At 38.0% G+C, this 20,536-nt stretch overlaps 1 protein-coding gene across 6 annotated transcripts in view; it reads right to left on the bottom strand.

Moving 5' to 3' along the window:
- CTNND2 (catenin delta 2) overlaps positions 1–20,536 on the bottom strand; it is a 619,666-nt gene that overhangs the window by 79,106 nt on the left and 520,024 nt on the right. For all 6 annotated transcript variants that reach the window (XM_065752045.1, XM_065752047.1, XM_065752046.1 and 3 more), the window contains 3 exons: positions 13,992–14,109; positions 10,201–10,386; positions 1,034–1,207 (listed from right to left, as the gene is read on the bottom strand). In XM_065752045.1, the coding sequence (XP_065608117.1) occupies positions 1,034–1,207; positions 10,201–10,386; positions 13,992–14,109 (478 nt within the window). The remainder of the gene's footprint in view (positions 1–1,033; positions 1,208–10,200; positions 10,387–13,991; positions 14,110–20,536) is intronic.

Here is a 20,536-nt window from a genome sequence, read left to right on the forward strand (position 1 = left end):
AAAAATATAATGCATCTAAGAATCTGCTGGATGTGCTAACTCAATGTTTAATAAAATTTTATGGAAGAAAAGTCACTCATTAGGCTCATGGATTATATTTCAAAATTAATTCTTACTGAAACTGGTACTTAAATACATATCACACATGAATGAATGATGAAAACAAAACAGGACTCCTTCTGAGACCAAACTTTGATAACTGCAGATCCTCATACAAGAGAGCTTTCACAGTAAATGTGAAAAATTCCCACAGAATAAAAGTAATGCATTGATTACACTTTCAACAGGATTAGAGTCAGCACTTCTACTAATCAGACCAGTTTAGTGCCAGAAAAGGAAGAAAGAAATGGCCATTAAAAGTAACTCAGGCTCAACTATCTCACAGTTTAGTGATTTATGCTAAATCCAGGAATATTTCAAGAATCTAATAAATCAGTAATTTTTTTTCTCCTCAGTACACTGTAAATAACTGGAAAAGGAAAGATTGATCTTTTAACTGCAATTCTGAGGCAGGATTAGCTGACTGAGAAGTTCCTTGCTTATGCTGTTAATGTATTTTTATTATTATTTTTTTTAAATAGATGGTAAAATTACTCATGTTGGTGTCACTTATATTTTTTCTATGTTCTTGTCTAGTTTCTCATAAGAAACAAAATGAGAACTAGTCTCTGCAGTGACAAAGCAAAATGGTTTCATTTAATTGTCACTGGTGATATTTTGACTCATTTCCCATGGCTATCTCGCCACAGATTCATAAAGATGCCGCTTCTTGTCATTTGGATACTGGTTTTCAACATCAGTTTTTCATACTTGACCAATATGATTTTCACTGCTGCATGCCAACTTTCCCCATGATGTTATTCTCTTTATCAATTCAGAGAACTTAATACTATTTGAAATTTTACTGCAGATTGTTCTGTGAAAATGGAGAGGTATTCCACTAGGAGGATTCAGACACACTTGTAGCACCAATCTGATGTCATCTGTAGGGAGTTCTGAATGAAAGATGGACATACCAAGTCAACATTCTTACCTTCCAACTCCCAGCAGCCAAGTTCTGCAGTGCCCCTGCTGCCCCCTCCAACGTGTCTGGATTTGAGCACTCAGAAAGCAGTGTGAGGTAGGGTTTGACTATTGAAGGGTGCCACAGCATCTGGATTCCTTTGGGTGGTTCTGCACAGTCTGGGAGAGGTCCTACTCCATCCCACTGTTGGAAAATACAAGTCAGATTGTCAGCAAGGACAAGTGAAGTATTGAGAGCTGTCTCAGCTCAAGCTATAACACCTGTGCGTAAATAAGCAGTTACTCTTCATTTCAGCATATCATCTAACTCTTCACAGAGAAACCGAATTTCCTGCTCAACACTCTTTAAAGAAAGCATTGGAAAAATTGCAATGTTTTAGCTAGCTGACATAACAAAAACCTTCATTACATGTATTTCTTTGGTTAGGAACAGAAACCCATTGAATAAAAACATACAGACAATTAAAACTAGAACTTGCACAGGAAGAGATCTGATCAGTTCTCTGCAATCTTCCTTTCCATGGCAGGGAAAAGCCAACAACAAAAAACATCAATGTGAAAACCTAAATCATTCAAGGTCATAAGCATTCCACCCCTCAACAGGTCCTGGAACAAAACTGCAATGCACATATTCCCAGCCGTATTTGGCTTCCCGCTGCAGGCAGCCAGCCCACTGCCAGCAACTTTCAGGTTCAGATTCTGATCTGTTTCGGTAGAACTACTTCTCACATAACTAACTCTTCCCACCAAAGACATAGCTTTGCCATGAAAATAACCCTAGTGTGATTATCCAAAATAAGCAGTAATAAAGCCTGGACAACAAGGTGAATATTACATAATAAGCCATGCCTATTGGCAACAGAAACTTCATTCCAGGAGAACAGAGATTTACCTTTGTCTTGAAATGCACAAAACTTGCACTTAGGCATGAAATATCAAGGACTATTCTCACTTTTGATAAACAAATTCTGTAATACATTTTTAATGATATTTAAAATGTGATTTTTATCTACATACACAGTAAATGTGTATTTTGCTTTGCCCTACTTTGTACAGATAAAGGGATTTAGAAAATTCACAGCCTTAAATACCCTTGCTAAAACCAATCCTTGACTCTTCAACACAATCTTTTTTCAAAACCTCTGAGAGCTACAGGTTTCACGATACGGCACATAACAGACTTCTAAATATACCAAGTTAGAACTTACTGTGATTACAGATAAAAAATGCGTATTGTAACATTACATATCTATTAGACATGCAAAGATAGTACAGTGTAAATTAATTTCTTGTTTAAACCTATAACTGCTAATTTTCCTGGATGATTTAATTTTGTTTTAGTTATGACTAAAAACAACAACACTTAAAGTGGGAAAGACCCAGACTCTCATTTTCAAGGTGTATCAACTATAATTTTATTTAAGGTAATTTTAGAAATCTATGTATGATCTAAAGGACGGAGAAGCCTTAACCAATACCAACTACAGTATCTTAATAATTTGAAACAAGGTTTTAATATATTACCACTGAGAATCAGAAGCATTTTTTTCTAAATTGAAGTAGAACAAACACTAAAATGGAAAGGTAGTGGGACTGTTTAATACCAAAAAGTTGCTCAGATATAAAACTTACTGCAGCGGACAGAAGTTACCACAGTTTAAGAGAACTGGCACAGCACTATCCTGCTGAGAAACAAGAGGAAAACTGCCTTCTGAAGAAAAAAATCCCTTTAAGAGATGCTGTTACAGAGCTGTGCTTTGAAATATTTTTTAATACATTTCTGCCTTTAAACCAATAGGTTGATTTCACTGTATGCAACTTACTTCTCCCTGTTTTTCCATATAAATTACTATCCTTGCAAGAAACATCCTTTCAGGTGGTCCTAAAAATAATTTAAAACCTTGCTCTTATTTAAACTCTTGGAATTTATTTATTTGCACTGTCAAATGCTTTTGGAAAACAAGCAAAAATCCTGCCTCACAGATCAAATCCACCTTCATACTACATTTGGGCCTACTACCTCAGTAAGCCCCCTTGTGAACAACTTGTGACATCCAAGGGCACAAATTCAGACTTTAATCCATTTCACTACAATTTGAATGCATCATGGATGTATTATACAATTGAACAACAATCACGGACAGTATTTTTAGTACTATTTCAGGGAAAAAACACATATCAAAGGCATCAGATCTACCCAAAATATTCTTCATGCTCATCAGAGCATACAACTTTAAAAAAAACTCTAGTATTTACACTTATACAATCCTGTGGACTGCTGAAAATTTAGTGAAAATCAGCTCAAAGAAATTGAGCTGTGTTCATGCTGTACTGGTATATGTAAAGCACTGAGAATCATAATTGCACGGAAATTAATATTTAATGTGGCTTTGCCATTCTGCCCAGTAATGATAAACCATTTCTGAAAATGTGTGAAAAATACCATGTTTGCTTGCTGTTCTTGCTGCTGACTTTTTGTACAGCATTATCTTAATTTAACATTGACTACGAGAGTCATCCCCTCTCTGTGGAAGACCTTTTTCTCAACACCATGATGCCACAGAGTCACAGTGAGGGATGAGAGGTTTGGCATCACACGTGTGGCAAGGAAGTAGTAAATAAAAGGAAGCTGCATAAGCCTCTTGTACTACTCTCCAGAGTTGGGGTGTGTACCCAGAGCAGCTGGTTGCCATGCATGCAAAGGCAGGGCTGAACTGCAAGCCAAACATAGCAAACATGCTGGGCCTATGGCAGCTTCAAGGTCATGCAAAAAGATGCTTCTGTAGCCGGTTCCTGGTCATTCCTGGGAGGCAGAGGGCACAAACAACTGTAACTTCTCATGCACTTCCTGCCTCCACACCTTAGCTTTTTCCTCCTGCACATCTGTTCTCATCTAAATACTCACTGCAGAGCTTTATGGCTTCTGCCTTCTTCCTTGTAGGAGATTAGTGCTCAACTTCTGCAGGTCAGAAACAAAGCTACCACAAAGGAGATATTTCTTGGTCTTCACCCACTTATGCTGTATCCCGTAAATACTAACATCAAATGCCTGAACCAAAACAAGGCAATTTCCTCCAAATGGTATTACAATACATTTTCTCAAACAATGGCTAAGACATGGCAGAAGTTGCTTTGTAGCTCACCTTGCTCAGTATTAATGAGCCGAGGCAGTGTGCTAAACGACCCTACCCAGTGAATTACTGGAACAGTTAACAGCATTGTTGCAGGCCATCAGGAATGATCAATAAGGACAATATGAGATAGGCTGTGGATGTGGTATAAACCTCTGAAAAAGGACTGTACACAATTACTCTTCCTAGCTTATTCTAAGGAGGAAGCAAGTCATAAACAAGTATTCCTTGCAGGCTTCCCTGCTTCAGCTGAAATTGTCCACATATATTGTGGCTGAAGCTGACAAACTGTTATATGGGTGAGATACAAATCTCCGATTTCCTGAAAATGGTGCAAAGAAATGATGAAAGCAAAAAAAGAAGAAAAAAAGCTGAATATGAAGATCTTTAAGAAATGTAGACTTCGGAAAGTAAGAGTACTTTAAGTTTGCATATTATTAAGGAACTTTCGGAGAAGAAAAAAAATCACTTATTGTGGTGTTTCCCAAAGCCCTATAACAGATAACCTATCACCTTATTTCTCATTTTAATAAAAGCAAATCCATGTTTACAGTGAAATTGTACTGTATACCAGGAAAGGGTTCAACTCAGTTGATGTAGCTACAATCCTTGGCATCTAACTACATCTTCTCTTCACCAGTCTCCATAGACAGCTGAAGCTAATGGGCTTTGCACTATATTCTACAAGTTAACAAATCCAAAAATCACACTTAATGACCCTATACTCTGAAAACAACTTGGTTATACACAACACTGAGTCATCCCATGGCAAAGAATGATTTAGAAATATAGGCACCATAAGGAGCTGATCAAGATAGTAGATTTCTTGCTAAACAGCAGCTGGCATAACCACCTCATGAAAAACAAGGAAATAACAACTGAAAATAATACACATCTCAAGCAGAATATACCAGCAATACAGGTTTTCAACCCCAAATCTGGCTTACATTATTGGTCAAAACCAGGAACTGCTGCCTATTTTCTGTTTCTGTGCTTTATTATTTGGTATTCACCAGTATAGCATTGAAACATACTTGGCAGAACAGCAGTCTCACCATATGAAAAGACATTGTTTCAGACAGATTTATTTTTCATTCTTTTTGAAATATTATCTTACACCTCAAATTTCACCTGGCTTCTCCTATCAGCAAAGATTCCTTACAATAGAAAGTTAAATGGCAACTTCACTGCTATAGAAGGATTTACAGCCCATTTAGCCAGCATACTAAAGATGTGTGCCAGTCAATTCATAATGCTATATAACTTGAAATGTTGCTGTTATATCTTAAGGCTCCTGATAGAAGGTGAAAGAGAAGGGCAAGCTCACTTCACAAGTGCCACTTCCAATCAAAAGTCAGCTCTGGGGCTAGATTCTGGGCTGACAAGAGAGCTCACAGATGAGGAATTTGAGAGGAGTGTGAAGCCAAGAGGTAAACCTGTTTCCTCTTCGTGAGGAAAGGAAAAGAAATGAAACAGTGCCACATGTGCACATAATAGGCTGCATATCGAGAAATAAAACAAGGATTAATGACAACTTCCTGGCTCTTCTCCTGAAATTGGATAACACCCAATTTTCTTAAATGCTTTCTGTCATAACTCTTGTTTCTAGCACAGCTTAAAGAACAAACCCGTTGGCAACACTGAGAATACTAAAAGCAGTAACAAAGATTTTGGAGGTAGAGAAATTCAGATCTGTCTGTAAAGTGACAGGATATGAGGCAGAGACACTGATGTGTCTACTATGCGCTGGTGTGGCCCTCTACAGCTGGGGAGCTTTTTGGGGTGAGAACTCAGTTCACAGCTGATCACAGGAAGAATTAAGCAAACAACTGGGGCAGAACAAACTTCAGCTCTTGCTATTTCAGTCAGAAATAAAGACAAGTGCATCTCACAATTCCCTCACTGGAGTTTTGCTTCTATTTTGTCTTTTTTTTTTTTTAACATAGATAATACCAATGTTGCATGTTTTCTAGTGCAAGTGTTTAGAATGTTTGAGCTTTTTCTGGAGTTAAACTGTCATGATTAAGTAACATATAACCTAGAAAAATAGTGGTAATTGTCTCCTATACTATGAAATAAGAAATTACCTTTTTCTTTAGAGAAAAAAAAACAGTGTGAAGCAACTTCCAACATTACAGGAGGTTCCCCCTTGTTTTATTGTTTACGAAACAAAGCTATCAAAGCTATCAATGCTAACAAAGCATAGGATTCATTTCTCCTAAAACAGAAAACTAGAACTTCACCTACATGCCACATATAAAGTGATAAATTTGATATTGTTACCTAATTTCAATAATTCAACGACTAGAACTTTTTAGATAATTCATATACTTAAAAATTAAAGGCCACTCTATATAAGCCTATAGTCGTCACTTCAGAGGGAATTTGCAAAAATACACCCTAGAGAAAGTAATTGAAGAAATGAAAATGTATACTGTAACAGAAAAATCTCACAATTACATTCATTAAAATCTGAACATTTTTCCCCACATCGTATATTAAGCTTTACCTTCCTAAGAAAGAGAGTCAGTTTTATTATACGTGAATTCCATGGTGCTGCCAGAAAAGATAGATACTTATCCCATCAGCATAAATTCTGTGGAGATACAAAACGTAGCAAGCTCCTGAACTGGAAAATACTTCCCTGAATTGCAGTGTATCCATGCTCAGGACCAACCCTGGAGGTTTTTAAGGCCAAGCTGGATGGGGCCCTGTACAATCTGAGCTCACTCGAGCTCATACTTGATCTAGCGGCTGGCAACCCTGCCTGTGGCAGGAGGGTTGGAACTCGATAATCCATGGGTTCCCTTCAAACCCAAATAATTGTATGATTCTATAATGTAATGTGCCCACATTCTGCACTTCCTCTAACAGGACAGTTGAAAGTCTGAAGAGCGCTAGAGGAAGCATATGTGAAAAAACAAAACACTAGTTTTAACACTCTTCTTTTTTTCTTTTTGCACCTGTAAATACCAATAATATGGAGTTTAAAAGATTTTTTTTGTATGTGAAAAGCTTTCCAGGTAGGCAACAAAACATGCACTCTTAGACTATGCAACCTATTAAAACTGGCCTGAACCTCAACCTTGAAGTATCTGAGTAAGTAATTACTTCGATATCCATCCTCCTCTCAGATGTTTTTCCAAGGACTTCAAGCTCATGGCCATGTGTAGCGCTTTAAGTGTTTCAGATATTTTAAATTACCATATCCTATGAAGACTCAACATGCATGCCTTGCTTATTTACAGGTAAAACTGTCCATTGCCAGCATGCTCTTCAGAACTATACTACGACATATCTTTCTAAATAAAAGCTTCCCTACTGAGGCACTTAAAGGAACGAGCACTCTAAATATAGCGTTCCAAGAAGAGCAGGAGATCTGTTCTGAAGGATAGAATAAGCAGCAGGTAACAGCTTAAGCACTGCAATTGAAAAGAGATTATAAAAGGCATTATCTGGAAAAAAATAGGTCTTGCAGAAAACTGTGAGATTATTGCAAAAGAATATGGACACATGTAAAGCACAGAGCATCAGTGAGCATGCTGGGTAACAATGGATTATCAAAGGACACCTAAAAACATTCTCCTGGAAGTTGCAGAAAGTGTAGATGAGCTTGATTTGGAGGGGTTGAATTCTGCCTTTGCTGAGGAAAACAGAATGATTTAGTCATAAAAGGATCTTGAATGGCAAAGGAAAAAAAAAAAGCAACCTTCACAACACACAGGAATATCTGTTTCTCCTTTTACACACAAACCCAGGAAATACATTAATCCTGGCTGTGACAGAACATGGAAGAAAATGTCCTGGACTTCCATGTAGTCTTATTTTTCAGTAGTAGTGAATGTACCATGGTCCTGAAAAGTTGTTAGATGGAAAGGAGATAAAAAAAATATTAGAAATATTATTCTAATGTTTCTAAGTAAAGGGGTCCTGGGCAGCAATAAGCAAGTTTTGGAAAGGGTGACTTAATTCCCTTATTGCAGAAAAACCCAGTGAACATAAACCTGACAAGACATGCATAGTTTTATTATTATCATTTTAATATATTAAACCTTTCAATTTGACAAACATGAGTAGATCTGGAGATGCTTTTTCCATGCTGCATGTTGATACTGAATGATCAAAGAAACAGACAGAGCGTACCTACAATAATGCAAAAGCATGTATATTGTAAAGGAAATCAAACAAAAGACCTAGAAGAGAAGGAAGATATGTTATATGGAACCTTTAAAACAGAATGAAGTCTAGTAGGAATGATGAAACAACATAGTCAAAAGGAGCCTGATATCCAGAAATTAAAAAAGGAACAGAGAAGAGATAAAATAGATGAGAAAAAAATGTTTGTAAATACAGCACCAAGAAGGAAAAAGTTATAGAAGGATCCATTTGTACCCCAACATGGTATTTTTCTTTTGTCTCTTTGGATAACCACAAGCATAGCATCAGAACTGTTAATGCAGGAACACGGACAATGACCACTTTATGGGATAGACAAAGAACAAGGGGAAATGGCCATCAACTGTAGCATAATAAGTTCTGCACCAACATGTAAGAGAACTTCTTCACAGTGCAGTGATGGAGCACTGGCACAGGCTGCCCAGAGAGGTGGTGGAGATGTTCCGGTCTTTGGAGATGTTCAAGACCTGCCTGGACACCTACCTGTGCAACCTTGGCTTGGGAGCTACATTAGCATGGGGATTAGACTTGACCTCTGGAAGTCCCTTCTAACTTCTACAATTCTGTGATAGCTTGCTTTAGCACTTTCTAACCTCACTGTAGCCTAACACTGGAATCCCAACAAAACCAACAAAAAGTCATAATAAATGCAAGCTATCTAATGACTGCAGTGTTTAACTAGATGAGCAAGTCCAGTTAAAGCTCTTACCAGTCATAAGAACCTGAATCTTTGCTTGCTTATGTTCCTGTAACCTACCCATGTTAATAGATTTCAGCTTTATGAACTGGGCATTTTTACCGACATCTTGTATCACTTACTCAAATACCTTGTTTGCCTAACTGCTTACTCAAATGAATATTACCTTTGAACAAACTGAAAGAGAAGTAAGTGGCAATGGAAAGGACAAAGTGTATTAAAAGCACTACCAGTAGCTTCAGGAGCTATCACAGGTCACTGGAAAAAGTTTGTAAATCAGTAGCTGTTCTTAATGCTATTTAGAGTGCTTACTGATACAAAACAGTCCATAATATTACTGCCAGCATTCTTAAGCTTTTCAGTCAGAATAGGGAAGTAATGAAATAAATATAGTTTTAACATAAATGCACTGTATCCTGATGGAAAGCACAGCAACAACAGCAGAGTAGCAAACTCCTAGGCTGCAGCAAATGAGGACTTGCTTAATGCAACAACCACGAGCATAGAAACAAAGGAAAGAAGCTGCTCACCTTCAGAAAGCCTCAGGTATACAGGGATCTCCAGCAGGAGAACCTTATCTCCACTGCCAACCCTTAAATAAGGTCTGGAAAGGGGAGGATCCTGGCTCCACCTTCCAGTCACTCAGGTACACTGCATGCACCTGAGTGTCCCTGGATTAGTCCTGCCCTACCACCAGGTGCTCAATCACACCTTCAGGCCATGACTTAGCATGTCCACTACACACACCTACAACAGGAGCCCCTGAAATAACTTAAGAAAGCTATCAAGACTAATTTCCAATCTTCATAAACAACATTAATTGAATGAAAACATACATGTTTTCTTTAAATTAACTCACATCGCTTAATGTAGCTCTATACAGTTTTCTCGTAAAATACAGAAGCAGAGTATGAGACTAATTCTGAAACAAATATATAAATTGGTCAAGCACTGGAACAGGCTGCCTAGGGAAGTGGTGGAGTCCCCATCCCTAGAGATGTGTGAAGACGGCAAAAAGGGACATAGTTTAGTGATGGGTCTCAGTAGGCAACAGTTATGCATAATATGCCCCATATGATTAATGTGCATTAATTACTTTTCAAGATACAATAACTAACTTTCATGATGGGTGCTCCAACTACATGCACTGCAACTGCAAGTGTCTTTCATTACCTGATCCTGTGATTTCTTTTTCTTCTTCTTCTTTCCCCAGCATCCTGAACTCTCTGCATCTTTTCCATTGGCATCACCACAGAGTAATCCATCAAGTTCATCTGTTCCCATCTGCTGTCCCTGAGATGTTTCTGCAGCTAGCCTGTATGAGAGGTTCCTCAAAATGCACACACAGTTTTCGACGGTCTGAAACGTGTGACCCAAAAAAATAAACAAAAGAAAAAACAGAAGTTAAAATACTTTCCTTGCTCTGTATACAAAGCAGATGAAATATAATTGATCACTCCAGATACATTTTTCCAGCACAATTCTTATCAGCTAATTTCTGAATATTCCCTTGGTAACCACTGCTTAAAAGATTTAGAAAATCTGGCAAGGTCTTACTTAAAGCTCCTTTTTATGGAAAAAACAAAGCAAAACAAAACGAAAAAACACCAACACCCCCCCCCCAAAAAAAAAAAAAACAAAAAAACAAACCAACAACCCAACAACAACCAAAAAACAAACAAAAACACTCCCAAAAAACCAGTCTGGGCAATATTTATATGAAATAGAAAATGATATGAAATGAAAGTGGCAGTGATTTTGTATGCTTGTTGGTTTAAAACCAGAAATAACACTTATTTCTGCCATCACAACTATGATAATTGTCAGAAAAGAAAAAAACAGGTTCCAAGTTCTGTTTCAGAAGTATTTGTAGCATAAACGGATTATGTTCCTGGAGGCTAAAAAGCAAGACTACGAATTTCAGTGCTCTTGATGTTTTTACTGCTTCTAGCTAGGCTGTAAATAATTGGTGGACAGTTTTTCCCTCTCATGTATTTGTCCCCTAAATAGATTGAACCTTCCGTAAAAGATGCTGCTGGGAATTCAGAAATAGATCCAGTGGTAGAAAAAGATGGCACTGGCCATTCAACATAATTTCTGCAAGCCTAAAAGAAGTTCACTTTTAGACTCGTTTGAAGCCTCTTCATTTAGTTGGTTCAATTTGGTTTTGCTATCCACTATAAGAAGAATCTGCAATTAATTTTATGAAGGCAGAGAGAGCGTGGTTAAAAAAAAAGTCATTATCTGTCTATAAAAAATAGTCGTTATCTATCTATATCTATTTCAACTGTTCCTAGTGGTCTATGGAGACAAAAGCAAAAGTCACTACATCCCTGCTCTGTTGCTTCACTAACCCAGAACAGAATGAGTATGAGGTTTCAGCTCTCTTCAACTCTGCCATATTCACCAACCAGGAAAGCAGATGGAGCTGCATTTACTTTCATGTGTTGTATGAGCTTATGTAATGTAGTATTTGGCATGATTTTTGAGACAGCAAAGCTCTAGAGAAGGTACTAAACAGAGGCATCTAGACAGGATATTTTTTTTAAGATGAAACATCAAATTAAATTTGCACTGATTTGAAATTTTCAGCCATACACACAAACGCATATAGAAAAACACGTATAGAAAAATGCAAAACCTTCTAGTGCATCTTTCCTACCTGAAAGCTATGACTTTATAGTGACCACATTTTTTTTTAAGTTTACTACCTTTAACTTTTCTTTAGTATTTCCATATTTGAATTTCATTGACTCTTGCTAAAGATATTTCTGTACAACTGTAATTTGCTTAAGTTCAAGGCAAGGCTGGATGTGGCACTGGGCAGCCTGGTCTAGCGGTTACAACTCTGCCCAAGGCAGGGGGTTGAAACTAGATCTTTGAGGTCATTTTCAACCCAGGCCATTCTATGATAAATTGGAGCTTTGTGTTGATTAAAGTTTAATATTTTATTGCCCATTCTTAAGAATATTAGTTTTCATACTTTAAATTCTCATTCTGTAAATAAAACAGTTTTAATTGAGTCTACCACAAGGACAAAGTTACCTTGCAGTAGAAACTGATAATGCCTCAAATGCAACTGACACCTCTGCCATTTAGATGAACTCATTCAAGACAAGAAAGTAGGTTTTATTCTTTCTGATTTGTAGCTCTGAACTTTCAAGAGACCTCACATTCCTCTTTCCTACAGATATTTTTTACGTTTCATCATAAATGGCTACGAGATTAAAAAGCGATTTAGAGGCAGTTATTCAAATATTGGGTTTAATTAAAATTACTTTCAACTTTGGGAAAAGGATGTAAGACCTATGGCTATAATATGGTGTTTTGCATTACGCTGCATAAGTGCTTTATGCCATAGCTGAAATCCTGCTAGACGGGAGGTTAAAACTACTAAGGCAGGGAATAATTCTTCTCTCATGTCCTCATTTTTTCCTCTGTATCATAGCCTACAGATTTTCCAAAGTCATAACAGCTACAAATGAGAGCATAAATGGCATGTTCTATATTAGTGATAAGAGGAAAACAGAGAGCTTACTGTGCTCCATATTTAACCCTTTTAATAGTATAACAATCTTGAAATCAGCCCAGTCATCTACTAAGAAAAAGCAGCAGTGAAGCTGTGAGAAAAGCAGCAATCTACTTCCTCCACCTCAAAAAACCTCCTGGTCTGCTCCAATGAAACTCCCTGTCTTCACCTTTCTGGAAGCCAAGCTGAATCAGGAAGCCAAGCTGAATCAGGCAGATTTGACACAACTCCTGATTCAGCTTTCCCAAAGCTAATGAAGCTAAAAACACTCCTCTGTTTCTCAGTTCCTATGCAGGAAGTGAGATGAAGGGGTGGGAGGCAGCTGGTGGCTGCTGGATTTGCTCTGTACCCTGATACAAGCATGGTGAGTGTCTTGTGGGTTGGCCTCCTTTGGACATCACTCCACTAAATGTTTATTAGTGGAAAGGTGACCCCTAGACCCCTGAGTTGTGGTGGGCTCTGATTATTTTGCCACTAAACTTGAACTGCATGCTTCAGACCTTTCATTATTTCTCCCTCCCTACCCTAAAAGCATCAGAAATTTTCATCTGTTTGGTTTAGATAATGACCAGAAAATTCTGGAGATATTCAATTTGTAAACCATCAGAGATCCAGGGACAGCTCTGTGAAAGATCATTCAGAAATGCACAGCCAGGAAGCTTTAAGACTTCACTATGCAGAAGGCTTCTCATGTGATTTTTAAGGGTTAGCAAATTGACCAAGGTTGTTGGAAGTACTTTAGCACAATACACTGAATACAGATGGTAATTGGGGCTAGCCTTTTTTTCTTCTTTTCTGGAATACTTAAATGTATTTGATGTACTACAACTCTTCAGTCTACAAGTCCTTGAATTCCTTTTAATTAAACAGTGCCACCCACCTCTGAAGAGTCCTGTCCATATCCTAGTACTTTCAGATAAGCGATGCTGACATAAAAATACACCTTAAAAGTTACTGAAAGGATTAATTGATTCTCCTCAAAGAAGATGTCACATTGGTAACACTGTGAAATTGCTTATTAATTGCCCACTTGTTTTTTGTTTGTTTGCCTTGTAAGCCTATCGCATAGTTATCAGTTCTGTCTCATACTGGATACCAAAGATCAGTTTTAAGGTAAACCTGGCAGAGTGGTTTAAGGAAGTTTACATGGAATATGACATATTTGCTCTTCTTAAAGATGTTATTATTTTTTCTCTGATAATAATCAAAATGAGAGAAACACATGGTTACCCATACACATTATATAGCTAGACACAAAGACAATACTAGCACACAAAAATGTACAGCTCAAGAGAAGAAAAAGAAAATAATGTTCTAAACTACTATTTGATAAGGCATCCCTTGGCACACATTTCTTTTTAAACTATTGCTTCATAGCTCTGAGGTACATTGAATATCTGGATTTCTTGCTCCTGAAAAGACAAAGATGACAAACCTTACTATCAATTTCACTGCTCCCCAGAGCAGACTGGATCACGTACAGCAATGCATCCGTCAGGCCATCACACTCCCTCATCCTTCTGCGGGCCTCCTCTCCAGCAGAGCTGACATTCCTGTAAGGCAACAAAAAAGGTCACCACTGCACAGCTTCTGCACCTACTGCCCCTCCTAAAACATTCCCACAATTAACATCTAGCTACATTTGTTTTTCTCCTTTTGTCACTTCAGAGCTGTGAATAATGAAGACAGCTGTGAATGAGCTCCGGAAATGTAACACAGAGGGGAGCAAATGGAAGGCATCAGGTCCTCCACAAGAAAGGGCTGAGGTGACAAGCAGCATGCATCTACCTGATCTGAGACTCACAACTCACTAAAATTTGGAGATGACAACATTTGTTGTTTTCTTTCTTTTTATTTTTAAAGATTGGCTTTTATTTTAGTGAAAAAGTGTTTTAAAATGTACATTTGTAGCTTTGAAAAGTCTAGAATTTTTTCCAAAGACATCTCTTGGCATTTGAAGAGCCCAGTGGTTAAAAAATTATCAAAGCCTAACATAAAACACCTTGTTTCTCATTTCATGAGTGCTTCCTTTTCTCTCTATTGGAGAAAACACTGATGCTACAATCTTCTCTTTATATCATTGTCTGCAAGTTATTTCCGATAGGACCAGAGAGTTCTCTGAACATCTTTATAAAAACATAACTAAAACAAAATCTACTGAATAACATGTCATAAAATTAAAAATATTGATATAAAAAGACAAATACGTATGATTGTTTATATATAAATTGAACCTGTGCTTGTTAACACCAATTAAAACTGAGAAAAACTCATCAGCAGCAGTTCCGATTTGGAAATGGGTGAGCTGGCAATCTCCTCCATCTGGGGGCAGACATCCCTCTGCTGAGGTGCTCATGTGTAGCCGCTCTCTCCTCACCTCTTTAAGTTTACACAATGGAAGAACAGATAAGTACTCACAACAGCCCTAATCGCCTAATAAGAACTTCTGGAAATGGACGAGAGGACACTGGGCATGTAGTTTGGGAAGAAGGCAAGGCACTTTCTTCCTCTCATACCATCTTAAATTGTCTTGGTATTAAAGACAGAAAAGGTTAAGAGAATGACTTTTAGGAGGAAGGTGAGATCTTAAGGTCTCCTTTCAATTCTTCATATAATTCTTCCTGTTCTGCCTCCTTAACATCTAAAAGAAGCATTTCCATTCCAACAAAGTACCAAAGATTTTTCCAGATTAAATACACACACCATTTTCCAGCTACACTTGCAACCTCACACTGTCCTATTTTAATTCAACACTGTTCCCTTCATGTATGCAGTCAGCACGATGGAAAACATACAGCCTGGGAACTGTAACCAGAACAAACTCCTTTAACTTCCTAGCACACCAATTCATGCTTTCCATCCTCCTAAAGATACCTCAGTTCTCCCCACACTGCACATCAGAAATGCTTCCTATTAAGGCATTGCTAGTTTTGAGTTTCAAGTCTCAATGCTTCTTTTCCTTTTTCCTGACTGCTATAGGAGCAGCAGATGAGCAGTCTTCCTCCAGCTTAGGGTGCCCTCTTCTATCATCCAGAAAGCAATGACTGGAAAAAATCTTCCATTGGATTCCTCTTTGATGGAAATCCTCTGAGTTCCCCTTCGGGTGGCAGAAATCAGAAGATAAAATTACAGAGTATGCCTTTCCCAAACAGTACCCTTGTAGCACTGGAGACTCTGGCTTAGGTGTATTTTGAGTACACTGTCCCCTTACTAAAGGCAGCAGCTCTGTCTGAAAGTACAGCAAAAGCAGGAAAAGCAGAGCCAAGGATCTGAATACTAGAAATGGAGAATGGGTTGTGAGGAGAAGGCAGGATTTGTGGACTTCTTTCATCAAGAAGTCCTACACTCTGGCAAGATAGGAGTAACAGAAATAAAATTGTATCCAGCCATGAAAGAATATTACATATGGAATAACTGTACAGATTATTAGTGGTGCCTTTCCTTGCGACACTATGTGTATCTATAATAAAAACAAATAAACAAACAAACAAAAAAAACAACACCTGAAATATTACTGGATTCTTTTAAACAGCAGTGGTATTTTGCATCACCACTGTCTGTCCATGTGTCTTCCATTTCAGTTACATAACACTGCGTACAAGCTTTCAAAACATACAGACTTGCATGTCAGTAGAAACAGAGAGGTTTATTCTCTGTGATCTTTTCACAGATGTGATTTCTTCTTCTCTCTAGCGCAGACAAACATCACCATAGTCTGACTGACTGAAAGCCTCTCAGCTCCTCCCCAAGCTCACAGAGACTCCTGCTCAATGAGACAGCAATGCAGACAACCTTATAGTCCCTGGGCACTGAGTTGTCTGCCTCATCCATTTCAAGAAAAGAATATGGGGCCTTTATGCAGAATGACTAGGGGCACATCTTGCACAGAAAATGCATTTCTTCACCCTGTATGGAGGAGCTGCAGAGTTTAGTTCCTCAGCTTATCATCCTTCCTCATTATGCTCCAGTTGGTTCTGTAATCGAAAGGTGGACACACTGAACTCCTATGACTGCTATTCCTTTTCTTTTACAAGTCTCTACATAGATTCAGCACTGGCTCTTGAACGTGGCTCACAGTATTGCAATTCGTAATAGATCTAGGGTGTTTATTTAGATTTGAAATAGCTTAGACAACAGGGCAAATACAACCTTCACTTCAACATTTAGGCAGTAATTACTTGATTATTTAAAAATAGATGTATCATACTATCTAATTATCCCCATTTCACCTCTGTTGAAGAAAACATCCCCAACCCTGTAAATCATTGCTGAGACCTTTCATACAAGGGCTCAACACAGCCATGTTCTGGCTATGATGTTCTTTCTATGAAGTAAAGCAAGTCCCAGGTTACTCAAGCTGACAAGGAACACACTCTGCCACCTTAATTTTCTTATTTCTAGTCATTAACTCAAACAAGCTGTAGCTGCCAGTGTGACAGGGAGTAAGGAGTGATTTGTCATTTGTAGATTTGCAGGTCACTGTACAAACCTTAAACTGCAATAACAGTATTATCTACCCTTGGTAAGATGTCTCACTAAGAAAAACTGTTTCCAGTGTCAATCTCCAAACGGTTTTAAAAGTGAAACCATGTTATCTGGAGATATACTGTACTGGTTTTCAGGAAAGAAAAACACTCTGTCAACCCTGGCACATACCTTAGTTTTTAAATATTGTTGGCAGGATTTGAGGTGGTAGAAGATGGGTGGTGCTAAATAAATTCTTTCTTTCTTTCATTTTCTATACAATATCTGTATGATTTATAAGATAACTCAGTCCATCCGGGGAAGGGACGTGGAAATCTATGGAAAGATCATCTGGAAAGCCAATGCACTGAGAGGCATGCTCTGTGGATATGGGACATTATAATCTTTGACATTACACCCAGTGATAATTCTGCAAGTTTTGAAGATGCATCTACAGAGTCATTTGACATCCTTGAGCATCTTCAGATCACATCAAGTAGTTAGACCTTTTCTGCACCGGTAACAGTTCTGCTTGCTGCAGCCATGTAGAGTAAAAATTGAGAACAAATTATCTGTATTTAGCAAAGATGAAACTAAGATTGGTCCTCCTCACGTGCCCTTGTTTTAAAGACAAAGCATATTTTGGGATATGCAATTTTCTTGCTATGGTCTGATGTGACATAAGAAAGGACAGACACAGAAAGGTCAATATCCTAAACTAGTGAGAACTCAGAAGTACTTTCGTTATGAACACAAAGTATAGTTTAATTTCAAAACGTTTTGAGTTAGAAGAGTAATTGTCACGGCCTCAATCTTGTCCATCTTTCTACTTGACATAATAGTCACAAAAAATGGAAAGCTTCCCAGAAAGTAATTCATATAAACCAAGAACTCAAAAAATGCCATTAATGTAAGAACCAAGTTAATGTTCACTCAAGGGAAAACCCCTCAGGAGAATAATGAATAACCAAGTTGCAACTGAGTGGAAAAAAATGCCCAATAATCATTCTGAGTGGAGCAGCAGGCAGATTTTGCTATTAAGCACATACTCATTCAGCTACTAAAAATCTCATATTAGAACATGCAAAGTAACTCCCACCCTACAGTCTACCCTCCCAGAAAGTAGACTATGTTTTGTGATGCACTTCCTAGTGATCACTGCTTTCCACCAAACGCAGGTGATCTGGGACCTATATTGCATTATCCAGGGCTTTGCCTAGAGTCTCACACTATCACACAACTTACTGCATGCTGCTGGCCACCAAATCTTTGGGAAGTGTGACATGAAGGCATCTAAAGCCTACCCTCAAAGCATTTCTTCATGTAGATTTTACTCACAGGCTCTGTTTGAAAAGAACAGTTCTACCAAATCATTTGGCAAGTTGTACAATCACTAATGAGTACTTAAGGCATACCAGCATGTGACAGGGACACTGATATTAGGGGCCTGTTCAATGAGCACAGTGAAACACACATCTGCAGTTATGAGAAACAAGCTGCCTTGTTGTATCCAGCCACAGGACTGAAGGACAGAATGCAAGCTCTTCCTTGGCTTTGGGATGAGACAGGTAGTAGAAATGAGCCCTCATACCGTGAAAACAACTATCAGTAATGCAGTATGCCATGCTTTGACAGTGCCCAGGCTGCTGCTCAGAGCTTAACCAAAAGGTTGAGAGGAAATGTGTCTATGTGTCAGGCTTTGCTTCTGCCTGCTGCTATTCCGGTGTGCAGGACATGAAGAAAGACCTGCCTTCAGCTGTTGCTAAAGCTGAAAGAAAAAGAAAGCATATATACAGTGTGACTATGAATGTGTACAAACAAGAGCAGCAGAAGAGCAAAGTAAACTTTTGTGCTCTGGCAATATATTAGAAGTACCATGCCATATACTGTTAAATAAGACACTGGCTCCTGAACTTGAATTTGAACATAAGCAGTTTGAAAATCAGAATCACATAATCACTGAGATTGGTAAACATTTATGGAGATCATTTAGCCCTGTTGCCCGGCTAAAAAAGAGTCAACTATAGCTACAGTGATTCAAGACTCTGTCCAGATGCATTCTGAATACTTCCAAGGATGAAGACTCTGGAACCTCTCTGGGTAACCTGTTCCAGTGTTTGACCACACTCACGGTAAAAAAAAAGAAAATGTCACAGAAGAAAACCAACCTCTATGACAAAGCTAACCCATACCAAAACCAATCCAGTACTGAAATCCTTGGAATGCACCAAGTATTCATTAAAACACCCCAAATCAATGCTACCACTTAAAGAAAAACAAACAACTTTCATACCCTCCTCATCTCCACGCCGCTCTTATTAGTTGCCTAATTTTATTGTGATCTGATTTGCAAAGTATTTTCCTTCAGTGGCACAGCCTTTTCTTGGTGGCTGCTGGCATTACCTGTCCTAGTGTAGGCTGCAGTGAGTAGTTACAATTTTTTAAGTAGGTCTGCAATGTAGCATATGACTTCATGAGAGCTACTATTTTTTCTGCTTACTTCCAGCTGTTTCTATAAGCATTAAGGCTCTTTGCTGCAAAAGTCTAATAACACCGACAGCTAAAAGAAGCAATCAGTACCATGCATGTTATCAGGCAAGTGTGCTCACAAAACTACGAATTTTCAATACTTTTTATAATGGAGTAGACCCTGAGTCACACTGGCATCTCTGTAAGTATGCAGTGCATCCTTCACACATGTAGTAAACAGATTAAAATGAGCTTCACTACTGTAACTTCTAGAGTCTAGACAAATTCTACTTTCTTAGTCACGATTTGTACACAAAGGCTTTTTAAAAATCATCCCTTACTGCTGAAAACCAGACTAGCTGATGTATGATGGCATCATACGGATTTAAACAAGTTAATAAATTAAAAAAATAAGAACACAAGATGGTTCATCTTCCTTATTTGGAGTTTCTAATTGCTAGGCTTTTAGTGACTACAGCCTCTTGTTTGGAAGTAACAGTAAATGCAAACAGATTTTCTAGTAACTGCCGCAGATCCTCCATGCAATTCTGTCTGATTTGAATGACAGTCCAATGCAGCATCATTTCCAAAGAACAGGAAAATATAGGACATTATGCCACTGCACTAAACTCAACTATGACATGAAATAGTATCTCCATGAAAGTTCCTGCTTGTTAAATGTTTTCAGTACTAATGATAGACTTCTTCATTTATAAGTTAGTTTACAGAGTAGTAATTATTTATCAGTCCTGCCTGTGGTTAACAATAACGCAGGTTTAGAGGCAAAATCTCTACTACTTAATAGCGCGGCTCAATTCCAATTAATGAAGCAAGAAAAAATTTATGTCAACAAAGAATTTGGCCCCAGACCTTTTATCTCTTAGGTATTAGTTTCACTTTAAAAGCATACTTTGCAATTAGGCAAACATCTGACAGTTTAATGTGAATACAGTCTTGGTTATTAACCTTTCTATCAAATACTATGACAATGTGATTTAGCTCTGATTATTCAGCCATACCTTTACTTTTCAGAACATCTGAGCAATT

This window comes from Cyrtonyx montezumae, unplaced genomic scaffold (genome assembly GCF_038088225.1).
Source record: "Cyrtonyx montezumae isolate F1298 unplaced genomic scaffold, pur_monq_1.0 scaffold_8, whole genome shotgun sequence".
In the NCBI taxonomy this organism is placed as follows: domain Eukaryota; kingdom Metazoa; phylum Chordata; class Aves; order Galliformes; family Odontophoridae; genus Cyrtonyx; species Cyrtonyx montezumae.